Raw genomic sequence first — 12,828 nt, 5'->3', positions numbered from 1 at the left:
TTAACAGACTCTCCACGGAACCGGCGGACAAACAAGGTCTTATTAATCAAAACAAATTCATCTGCCACAACAGCAGCATCATATGCAGTCTTGACTTTACGCTCGTTTATATAGGTAACGAGGCAATCCAAAACAGAATTTTTAAATTGTTCCAGTATAATTAACTCTTTCAGATCATCTAAAGTCTTAACACTGGATGCTGTACACCAGCAATTAAAATGTAATGGAATATCCCTCACAAACTCTACATGTGTTTCCTTCTCCCTTTTCCGCCACAACCTAAATTTCTGCCTATAGGCCTCTGGAACCAATCCATAAGCTTGCAAAACAGCAGTCTTAACCATCTCATAATCTGCTGCATCCTCTGCACTGAGTGCAGAATAAGCTTCCTGAGCCTTACCAGTAAACACACACTGCAACAAAATAGTGCGCTCTACATCATGCCAAGCCCTTGCGTTGGCCAGATGCTCAAACAGCGAAAAAAACCCTGTCAACATCCCTCTTATCAAACCGAGGCAGCAAATGAAGATTCTTAACTACATCAAAACCAGGAAACTCAACAGCACCAGCCGAAAATCCAGTATCTGAAAGCCTGCCAGCCTTAACCAAATCCAAACGGTATCGCTCAACTTCAAGTCGTTTTTGCTCCAACTAATGCCTAGACAGCTCAATCTGCTTCTCCACCTCTAACTGGGCCTGAATAACCTTTTCCTTAGCTGCACTTCCTTAGCATACCCCTTCCAAGAGCTGAGTCTCTTTAAGCACCCAAATACCAGCAGAGCAGGAGTCTTCTGATCAGAGCCACAAAACCCAACCCCTACAGCGATGCCCTCAGCCCAGAAGCCAAAAGAAAACCAAAACCCACCCTCCCAAACAAAACAGAGTGCCCAAACACAGACCCTGCACTAAACCTAGCAACGGGAACTGTAACCCAAATCAACCCACCCCTGCAGAGTACTCACCAGACAACAGCAAAACAAAACCCAAAAGATCCACGGAGCCACACAAAGGTCCAAAACCCCAACAAAATCCAGCACTAGACCAAACTAAACAAACAAAACCAGCTAATACAAAACCCAAAAAAAAACACTACATGCCACAACTACTCAAAAAGAGAAGGCAGAAAAAACACAACAACAACCACAACAACAACAAAAGGCGGACGAGCCTCCACATTTGTCATGACTGGCTCATTATCATGACAAATAAAAGGGAAGCACACAGTGAATAAATAAAAAAAATATTTTAATAAGAAATAAACTTAAGGTTCTGGTGCAAAAATCTCAAGGACAAAAACCTGGAGACCACAATAACTCCAAAATAAACAAACAAGCTGAAGCATAATGCCCAAAAGAACAAAAGAAAACTGCCCAGGACACAAACCACTAAACAAAAGAGAAGCCCTCCCACAAGCACACCGCACAGGTGTAAATAGTATCCTTGATTAGTATTAATAGTATTCTTCAGTCCCACCCTCTACAACACCACCTGTAATGGCACAGGTCCGTCACACTATGTCAAGAGCCATGCACATTCCTATGCAGTGCACAATGTAAGAGATTCAGCCCCAGCATGGAAAAAGGGACATGCACAGTACATATAAAAGCATTGCTTTTGCATTAAAGGACTGCTCCTGCATTAAAGTGTTCATTATTTATTATTATTTGACAAAAGGTTAAAAGTTTATGAAACGATGGCAATTTAATGATGAACAACTGAGTGTTCTTATTCTCTTTCAGTGATCTATTGTTGCTTGGCAAAATCACATTCTCTAAAGAAACTACATTTCTTGGTGGAAATGTATATAATGAATTATTGAAAATGTATGTCATTAGATTTTATGTTGGCTACTGTTTTGTAAAAGCAATAAGCGGCTTGAAACTGATTAATGCTTTAATCTACAGCTTTATATGTGAGTTGGGGTGCTATGCAGTGTTCTGTAGTACAGCTTTATTTCCCTCAGCCTTGTGGTTTTAAAGGAATTCACACATATTTGTCATTTTGATGTTTTTGTTTATCAGTGTTTTCTCACTATCCAGCGTTCATTACACATATGCGACATACAATTATTGAGAATCCCTGTGGTGTCGAACCAATCCTGACTGCAAGCGTAGCCACTGAGCTATAGGCTAATAAATACACCCAAGCTAGTTTTCTCTTACCTTTCTTTACATTGACAGTGATTCTAACCTTATTCAGTATGAAATGAATGCCAAGACAAGTTTTTTATTCTTTCAACTAGAAAAAGTAGAAGCCAAACTGAGGTAAGGTATAGCCAGCAATCTTCAGCTATATTCTATTTTTAGCTTGATGTCCACCTCATCTGAAGAGTCATTTTAGTCAGCTGAGTATTCCATTCTCTCCTTTGTAGCGATGATTTAAACAGTTACCACAGTTATATGGCTGTATTCTGCTTTCTAGCAGTAGCGTAAGTCTGCCTTCCTTCTGCTCACCTCCAAAAATCCATTTCAAAGCAATTGTTGTTTTTCAAATGTTTCTCCAACTGTTAAGATACATCATTACAATGGGAGTTTTCTGGAATTCAAACTGGAAAATGTCACTGCAGTACTCCTGTAGGATGCTATTACGTTGCATGCATCTTGTTGTGGGGGTCCATGTCTGTTATTACATTTTTAATTCTATCCTTATCTGAGGTGGTGTTGGCTGTTTGTAACATTAGTTTTTACATAGAAATGCACCTTTTCATTGGTCACCATCTCCCTTTCACTTCTTTTGTACAACTCACAGCTCCACATGAATGACGTGTATCCAGTAGATGAAACTATATATCAGTGTTGTCGGAACAAAACCTCCAAAATGGGAACTTTACAGGAGACGGAAAAAGGCTGCTTTATTTTCAGTGTAAGTCAATGGAACCAGATGTTTTTCTGTAAGTCATTTTGGTTGGTTTCTTTTGGTCCATTCATCATAAAATTTACATACAATTTAAATAACAACAGGTATTTTTTTCAGATAATGTGAAAAAATGGAGATGCAAGATTTATATATCAAATATATATATATATGGGCGGCACGGTGGCATGGTGGGTAGCGCTGTCGCCTCACAGTAAGGAGGGCCTGGGTTTGATTCCCCGGCCGGGCGGTCCTCTCTGTGTGGAGTTTGCATGTTCTCCCCGTGTCTGCGTGGGTTTCCTCCGGGTTCTCCGGTTTCCTCCCACAGTCCAAAGACATGCAGTCAGGCCAATTGGACATGCTAAATTGCCCCTAGGTGTGAGTGTGTGAGTGACTGTCTGTGTCTGTCTGTCTGCCCTGCGATGGACTGGCGACCTGTCCAGGGTGTATCCTGCCTTCCGCCCGAAGACTGCTGGGATAGGCTCCAGCACCCCCCCCCGACCCTGACGGAGAAGCGGCTTAGATAATGGATGGATGGATATATATATATATATATATATATATATATATATATATATATATATATATATATGTATGTATGTATGTGTATATATATATATATATATATATATATAGTCACAATTATATTTAACTATAATCACAACTCAAGATTTAAAGGGTCCATATCATGGAAAACTGAACTTTCCACACATTTTTCCAAATGAAATAGCTTGATGTAACATGTAAACATTGCTAGAATTGCAAAAAAAGACCATTTGTTTCTCAGTACAAGGTAGAACAACAAGGTACTGTGCAGGTACATTTTTTGTTACATCAATGGGAATGCACCCCAAAAGGTACTGCAATGGTTTTAAGGTCCAACTGTGCATATTTAATAGGTTTTTTAAAGGAAAGGTACAATTAATGTTTTAAAACAGATCATTCAAATAAAAAGGCTTGAGACAAGACAGGGTGTGTGGAGTCAATACAACTTCAACTTCAAGTATAACTGTAATAGATTTTGGCACAATCATGTTCCCTAACTAAAGGTCCTGAAGACATACCCTTGAGGGTATGACCCAAGTGACCAGAGGGAGAGTCCATACAGTCCATACATGGAAACTAAGCTTCAAAAATAGCCAGTTTTGAATTCACCATTTCAGATGTCACAAAAACCAACATATTTAAAAGTATTCCCCTATTTGGCCTATAGAAGTTTAGCCTTGCCCATTCATGATATAAGGGGTATTTCAGCCCAGATTGCTTTTTGAATGTGCACAATAGAGGGCAGCCAATCATACTAATATTACTAGTATAGTAATTAGAATTAATTTACAGATATCTGTACATTATTTTGTCCAAAATTATATATTAAAGGCAGAATAACAAAAACAGCCTGTTTAATTGTAATGAATAAGGAGAAGATGGTTCTTTACGGAGCTTTATATTTAAGAGTGAATATAACGACTCAGGTCACTCTCACTTGCTGACAACATCCCCTTCAGACACACGACTGCATTAAACTGATGCTTGTTTATTAATTATTGTGTTTATTTGACAGTCATGGCCTCATATTGACAGCTTCTGTGTGTCATTTTCAATTTTGCAGGCACAAAATGTGGTAGCTAGAGCCTCAGGCCTGCAGTGAGACTGACAGTGGTCTTTGGGACCCTTTATTTAGGGTGAAGATGTCCTCCTCTCTTTGGCAGCATTCTCCCAGAGAAGCCAGGTGGGGCAAGAAAAGATCAGCAGCTATGAGGATAGCTCCAGGTGTTTCTTCTCCCAGGTTCGTAATGAGAGGCACTCTGTGTGTCAAACAGAACAAACTGTTTGTGTTTATAACACTATAATATTTAAAGCCTATTCTATCAAAATTGACAGCATATACAAACAGCACATGAATGAATGAAGGAATAAATGAATGAATGAATGAATGAATGAATGAATGAATGAATCCCTTTATTGTCACTAGTCACAAGTACCACTGAAATTAGCCATCAACCCATCCATACACACAATATGAAAGGGGGGGGGGCAGGACAGGAAGACAGGGATGAGGAAAAGTACAGAATACAGAATAAATGAGGAAAGGTGAGGAGATAAAAAAACACCCCCAGACTATGTTAGTAGTTAGTAGTTATGGGTAGTGGGGAGGCCTGGCGAAGTCGCTTTGCCTGGCATCCCAGTCTAGGTGCCTCAGTCCACAGAGTGTCATAACAATAACACAGCAAATTGCCATGGAGACAACCTTGAACAGGTCCCAGGCAGAGTCAACAATCAGCAGGTGTCTTGGGGAAATGGGGGCAGGGATACAAGAGAATCTTGCTGCAGTGTTCTTCTGGAGGAATTGTTGTTCCAGCAGCGGCCTTGGCCAAGGCCAGTGCTGAATCGGGGAGCCGAAAGCAGATTAAACTGGGATTGTTTGGGCTTGGGGCGAGTAGTCGCATTCCAATTTGCATGACTACTCTCCTAGTCCATTCTGGTCTCCAAATCGATCCATTTTCTTTTGCAAAGCCGAGAGCTTCTCCAAGATGTTATCCATGTTGCGGTTTATGGTCACAGAGTGCTGACAGCTCTGCCCACCACGTCAATCGTGTTGGGCAGCTTTAAGGGGCCTCTGACAGCTGTCCCCATTCCTCGAATCTCACGATAAACCAGGGCAATGCCTAATTCAATCAGCAACATACCTGTAATCATGGTTCCGAATAGGTAGACATCCTCAATGTCCTCCACGGAAAGAGCCACCAGGCACACGACTCGCCACTTCTCCCACGCGTCCATCGTGTAGCCAGCTGCAAACATGTTTCCATACTAGTAAACCATCTGCCCCATAGAAAGTTCAAGAAGCTACAAGAGCAAAATAATAAGACATGAGACAGATTCACATCACTGTGTGTTAATCTTTTCTGCAATAGATGGGAAGAGCTCATGGCTTATGGGCTAATATCAAATCTAACTCCAAGCTCAAGTTGCCTAAATAAAGCACAGTTAAACAGTACAGACGTAGTTACAAGCCACCCAGAAACATCTTTGAGAAATGGCGTAGACTATGTAATGTATTGCTGGTTGAGTAATTAATTCAGTCCAGCTACTCCTGTAATCCTTATTACTTATCACTGCTGTTGGAACAAAACCTTGTATCTCACTTTTTGTCACCTTCTCTCTGCTCTTCTCTTCCCTTTAAAATCCCAAACCTATTTACATCTTAAAGCTTATTAGTCTGTATCAACATGTGAAACAATGTGAACCGGCTGAGGTATTCTTAAACTCTAGGAATGGAAGCCTGATTTATGAAATGCAGTAATACTATTACTACATAAAAACGTCTGTCTGCAGGGTTGCCAAGCTAAAACGGTTATATAATCTTAAAAGTACGATTTCTCACTGATGGCAAACATCTGGAAATTTACAGTCATTTAACTTCCTTTTCGTGCAATTTAACACTTTTACTAGTTCAACTAGTTATTCTGACATTCAGTATTTCACCATAATAAAATTACCATATTAACCACCATTAAAATAAACACAAATGTCTGTGAAATAAAGGGGATCACTTGTTTTTGAGAATTTACATTATATTTCTGCAAATTAACAAGAGTGTTAAAATGTAGTGTATTTATGGTTTATTTACATGTATTTAAATGTTTTCATTATTTAATTATACAGTAAAATTATTTTGTGCAGTGCGCTATTACTACTACTAGCAATAATAATAATAATAATAATAATAAATAAACAAAATAATAATAATAACACATTTATTCACATGGCATGAAATTGATGAAATGCATCCAATTCAAAGTGCTTCATAAAACATACATTCTAAGTGCATATACATCCGTCCTAGAAAACACCGAAGTACGACATATTTCTGCAAATTCTAGTTCACAATTTATATTTATTTTCTGAGTTTAACATATTGCAGAAAAACAACATGAAACAGAAAATGTGCCGTAACCCTTACACAGGCCACAATTTACGTTTTATTATTTTTCCAATCTGTTAAAGTCAGCAAATAAACAGTAATTTCATATATATACAATTACAAGAAAATAAAACGAGTAAAATGTGCAGTATGAAAAAGGGGCGGGGGATTCAGTATGTTTTTGGTATACAAACTCACACAAATGTTATAAGAGGACATCAGTGGGAAAAATGTAATGCCATAAAAAGGCCTAAATGATTATTCCTGGTGAGGTATTATACTAAACTACTAATGATGTATTACAGTAAATCATTAACTGTATGAATACGTTGATAAATAAATGAAAAACAAGATGACAGAACTCACAGAGACAGGACTCCTCTCCCACTTTGATGGAGGTAGTCTACAGAAATGAATCACTGCTCCATCACTCTTTAATACACTGCTTCCTCCTAACAGTAGGTGGCGGTAGTGCTCCTTGTTGATGATGCTCCACCGTAAACTCCAAGTGGAAAAAGAAGTTGTGTAGAGTTACCCGCTCTGAATGGCCACAAAACGGCAATAAACATGCCTTCAAATGGGAGGAATAAAGGAGGAAAAAAGGCGACGCCTTTTCTTATCTGGACAATGGCTTAACCTCGCTGTTGTCTTCTAGGTCGTCATGTGCTGCCAAGTTCGACCGAAGGGCGCTGTTTCTGAACTGTGCCTGCCGTCCAGACGCTGAGCCTCAGCCGCTGGTACGTAACAGAGCATTAGCACTCGGGTTGCGTTCCAATAGCCGCTCCTCTGCTCTAGACAGCTTAGCGAGGGTGCAGAAGACCTGCCGCCCCAACTGTGTTGTAGAACGTTTTGCAAGTGCGTGGAATTTCTGGAGACCTTTGGCCAGAACACTTTGCTAGTGTTTACAATTGTTGTAGCACAGTGACTTCGTCTAGAACGCTTATCTAGTGCGTACAGTTCTGTGCGTACTTGTTTGTGTTCTAGAAAGCTTGCCGTGAGCTATTGTGTAGAATTCCACGCGTAATTCCTCTGTTCTAGCGTCCTAAGACCTGAGCAACGTTCTTTAGTGCATTTTTAATTTCTCATTGATATCTGCACTGTTAGCACCTGCTAACTCGGTCAAGTTATGAACGGCGTGGTTGAAGTGGACGCAGTTTGTTATTTATGATTGTGTGATTCCATGTAGCTGGTATAATAAGCTACTGTTGGTTGTGCTATTGTAATGCATCGAGCACAGGAACAGTGCTGACTTGTGTGTGTGTGTGTGTGTGTGTGTGTGTAATAGTGCCTGCCCTGTGAGGGTCCATGGGGGTCCTAACCACTAAAGAACAGGGTAAAAGGGAGCTAACAAAGCATGCAGAGAAACAGACAGACTACAGTCTGTAATTGTAGAAGTACAAAGTGCACCTAAATCAAATCAAATCAAATTTATTTGTAGCGCTTTTTACAACTGATGTTGTCGCAAAGCAGCTTCACAGAATTCCAGAAAAGACAAAGTTTTAACATGAATGTAATGGGAGGAACCAAGGCTCACAAGGGGGGACTTATATCCTCCTCTGGTCAAACTACCTACAAGTATACTACTAATATTAATAGCAGTAGTATTAGTAGTAGTCACAGCTAGGAGTCCATGAGAAACTTCAATGTAGTTTTCCGGGCAGCTAGTCCAAGGCAGGTGGCGGTAGCTGGGGCGTGGGCAGCTGGTCTGAAGTGGGTGTCAGGAGAGCTCGACAGTCAGTCATCCTTCAGTGTCCGGTCAGACAAGTGGGCGGTCATTTACTCGGAAAAAGGCAGGGAGATAGAATTAGCATTGTTCTGTTTGTTTATATGTAAAACAGGGAATGTGAACATTTCCAGAGTGTGGCTAATGACTCCGACAGATCTGACTATGACAGCTTAACTAAAAGGAGAGAACCAGAAGGACACACAGACACGAGAGCACTCAAACAGTTTGGCATCCCTCCGCTCCACCGTCCACAAACCTGAGTGACCGCGTGCGAGCAGCAGGACGACAGCACCAGCGTCTCAGTTTACTATAATTCCCTGTGTCCATGGACCCCTGGATCTGCCACCTTTCTCTAAGGGGGAATATTACCTACCAAAAGCTAAACTGAACAAGTGAGTTTTCAGTCTAGATTTGAAGATTGAGACTGTGTCTGAGCCCCGAACATTTTCTGGAAGATCATTCCAGAGTTTGGGGGCTTTATAAGAAAAGGTTCTTCCCCCAGCTGCAGCCTTATGAATTCGGAGCTAATAAATTTATTAGCGGAGCTAATAAACAAGGAGCGTAGAAACAATGAGATGGTCATAATGTGTGTGTGTGTGTGTGTGTGTGTGTGTATATATATATATATATATATATATATATAATGCTCAAAAAAATAAAGGGAACACTTAAACAACACAATATAACTCCAAGTAAATCAAACTTCTGTGAAATCAAACTGTCCACTTAGGAAGCAACACTGATTGACAATCAATTTCACAGCTGTTGTGCAAATGGAACAGACAACTGGTGGAAATTATTGGCAATTAGCAAGAAAGGAGTGGTTCTGCACGTGGGGACCACAGACCACTTCTCAGTACCTATGCTTACCTATGCATGTGACAGACGTGACAGAGTCTGGAGACACCATGGAGAGCGATCTGCTGCCTGCAACATCCTTCAGCATGACCGGTTTGGCAGTGGGTCAGTAATGGTGTCGGGTGACATTTCTTCGGAGGGCCGCACAGCCCTCCATGTGCTCGCCAGAGGTAGCCTGACTGCCATTAGGTACTGAGATGAGATCCTCAGACGCCTTGTGCTGGTGCGGTTGGCCCTGGGTTCCTCCTAATGCAGGACAATGCTAGACCTCATGTGGCTGTAGTGTGTCAGCAGTTCCTGCAAGATGAAGGCATTGAAGCTATGGACTGGCCCGCCCGTTCCCCAGACCTGAATCCGATTGAGCACATCTGGGACATCATGTCTCGCTCCATCCACCAACACATTGCACCACAGACTGTCCAGGAGTTGGCCATTCGCCACCTCATCAGGAGCATGGCCAGGCGTTGTAGGGAGGTCATACAGGCACGTGGAGGCCACACACAATACTGAGCCTCATTTTGACTTGTTTTAAGGACATTACATCAAAGTTGGATCAGCCTGTAGTGTGTTTTTCCACTTTAATTTTGTGTGTGACTCCAAATCCAGGCCTCCACTGGTTAATAAATTTGATTTCCATTGATGATTTTTGTGTGATTTTGTTGTCAGCACATTCAACTTTGTACAGAACAAAGTATTCAATGAGAATATTTCATTCATTCAGATCTAAGATGTGTTAAGTTAATTAATTAAATTCATTAAGTGACCCTTATTAGTCCCACAACGAGGAAATTTCACCTCCGCATTTAACCCATCCATGAAGTGAAACACCACATACACTCTAGTGAGCACATACACACTAGGGGGCAGTGAGCACACTTTCCTGGAGCGGTGGGCAGCCCAATCTGCAGTACCGGGGAGCAGTTGGGGGTTAGGTGTCTTGCTCAAGGACACTTCAGTAATGTGCTGTCGGCTCTGGGGATCGAACCGGCGACTTTCCAGTCACGAGGCTGTTTCCCTAACCTTCAGCCCATAACTGCCCTAAATATATATGCCCATAATACATGTTTATGGGTGTGTGTGTGTATATATATATATATATATATATATATATATATATATATATATATATTAATTATAGTACGATTACAATAAGTGAACCAATACTTGATACTTGATAGAGACCACAATTACTGTTTATTTGCTGGTTTATTTGCTACTTTAACATATTGGAAGCAATACAACATTTTAATAAAAATATTATTATATTAAATATTCCATATTTTCCTTTTTCTTTTGTTCCTTGTTGTGGATGTATTGATACATTTCACTTGTAAAATCAACGAAACATATAATTTGAAACATTGGCTTGTGACAGGGAAGCTGAAATGTGATTGAGGACAGTGTCTCAGGAGGCTGGTATGTTTAGCTAATGCGCAGAATTTTGTCCAACTTGTGTGACATTTTCTCAGCTTTTTCATAGATTTTTTTGCCTTCGCAATATAAGCAAGTCTGTTAAACAGAATGTAAGGCGTAATAAAGACAAAGTGTGGACACATTAAATGCTCAGGTTTAGTGTAATTTTCTGTTAATGAATGTTTTTTTATTTCTCCTGACATTGCAAATGAATAACTTGTACTTAATGTCCGTTTTGAATTAGAAATTTCTATGTTGTGACGTGGCAACTTACCCTGGTTGTAACTTTTCTTATTTAGTAAGATTACAAAGCTTTTTCTTTTTTTTTTGCAGGTAGGAAGATGGTGCGCAATTACATACGCAAGACAGAGAGAGGCAGTACACCTCCAGATATTATGCTGAGAGCAGTGAGGCAGGTGAAACTGCAGAACAGAACGATAAGAAGCACAGCAAAGGAGTTTGGAATACATTACCGCACTTTATGTCGATACTGCAGAAAGTTCACTGTGGAGGAGATTGAAGGGAGACAGACGGAGCCAACCACAACTGTGGGTTACATTAAAAACAAACTAATCCTACCTCTCGAGCTGGAAGAGCACCTGGTAAAATATATATCCAAAGAAACAGATGTATATTATGGCCTCTCACCAAAAGAAACACGAAAACTTGCTTACCAGTTTGCAGTTGCTCACAATATCAAGGTGCCAAAGGTGTGGTCTGATAATGAACAGGCATCTGCTGAGTGGTTCACAGGCTTCTTAAAAAGGCACACAACAAATGCAGTAAGAACAGCAGAAGCGACAAGCCTACCAGGAGATAATAGTAGACCCGTGTCCGCCATCGAAAACAGCAGTGAAGTTCCATTCAGTACCAGCCCAGTGTCCACCAATGAATCCAGCACTGAAGCTCCAGGCAGTGCCAACCCAGTGTCCACCACTGAATGCAGCAGTGCAGCTCCAGCCAATACCAGCCCAGCGTCCACCACTGAAAGCAGCAGCAAAGCTTCATCTGGGAATAAAAGTGTATCCGTGCCAAGCACCAGATCCATGCCAGTTTTTCCATCCCTAGAATATCTGAGGTCATTACCCAGATCTGGTGCAAGGAAAACTGTTAAACGTATAGCGAGAAAATATGTAATTTTGAATGACACACCAGTGAAGGAAGAGCTGGAGCAGGACAGGGCAAAGTCTTCACAAAGAACAGAGGAGAAAATTCTCCCAGGACAAAAGACAAAGAGGGCTGTGGAAAAGAGAGAAGTTATGTTTGATGAGCTATCAGAGGAAGCTGATTGCTTTTGTCTGGTATGCCTTGGACCGTTCTCCAGCAGTGGAACCTGCCAGCCATGGGTTAGGTGCTGCAGATGCCAAAATTTGTCCCATGAAGCTTGCACATCAGAGTATCGCGTTATACTCTGCCACAACTGTGGTTCATTTGATTCTGACTCGGAATAACCAACAATCGGAGTTATCACCACACGGTAAAACCTGATAAGTTCAGTAAACTCAAATGGTTTGAGGAAACCGATTGCCTTAAACCATATAAGTACCTCTCAAATCATTTGACCATAAATCATTTCCTGAACTGCATTTCCTGAGTATGAACATCACACTTTTTTGTTGTTGTATAAACTTAAGTACATTGAGTAAACTGGACTAACTCCGTTCATTCTGTTGATTTTCATATGACTGAGTATTTTGGACTTATAGGACATCCAGGAGTCGTGTCACAGTAACTTAAATTCACTTCCTTCACCCAGATCTTGAGTTAAGTTGAACTAACTAGTTAAAAAAACGCTATGCTATAATTGTGACAAATTCATACTGTATTGCAGAAACCTATATGTCCATGTTTTTTTTTAAAAGAAGGCCGGATCATACCGCGTGAAAATATATATATATAAAATACCTGAGGGCTGAAATATTCTTTACAAATTCATTAAAATACTGAGTTATCAAAATATTAGTGAGGAGAATCAGAGCTTCTTGCGATCTTTTGTGTTTCCTATCACTGAGTAAAAGATGCGAGAGGCTTCTTTTACTGTTGGATTGTACAG

At 40.6% G+C, this 12,828-nt stretch overlaps 1 protein-coding gene and 1 long non-coding RNA gene across 2 annotated transcripts; one reads left to right on the top strand and one right to left on the bottom strand.

Moving 5' to 3' along the window:
• Positions 1–3,735: 3,735 nt before the first annotated feature.
• On the bottom strand, positions 3,736–7,281 carry LOC108424867. Its single transcript, XR_001857657.2, has 3 exons — positions 7,145–7,281; positions 5,541–5,700; positions 3,736–4,658 (listed from the first exon to the last, which is right to left on the bottom strand). It is a non-coding gene; the product is annotated as an uncharacterized LOC108424867 (long non-coding RNA).
• A 1-nt stretch (position 7,282) lies between these two features.
• On the top strand, positions 7,283–12,734 carry zgc:113274 (uncharacterized protein LOC552925 homolog). Its single transcript, XM_017693098.2, has 2 exons — positions 7,283–7,515; positions 11,109–12,734. Exon 2 carries the CDS (start codon positions 11,117–11,119, stop codon positions 12,224–12,226), a length of 1,110 nt encoding a protein of 369 aa, XP_017548587.2. The 5' UTR covers positions 7,283–7,515; positions 11,109–11,116; the 3' UTR covers positions 12,227–12,734.
• Positions 12,735–12,828: the final 94 nt, after the last annotated feature.

Source organism: Pygocentrus nattereri, chromosome 13, assembly GCF_015220715.1.
Source record: "Pygocentrus nattereri isolate fPygNat1 chromosome 13, fPygNat1.pri, whole genome shotgun sequence".
NCBI classification, from domain to species: domain Eukaryota; kingdom Metazoa; phylum Chordata; class Actinopteri; order Characiformes; family Serrasalmidae; genus Pygocentrus; species Pygocentrus nattereri.
This window is presented reverse-complemented; position numbering and strand designations above follow the sequence as displayed.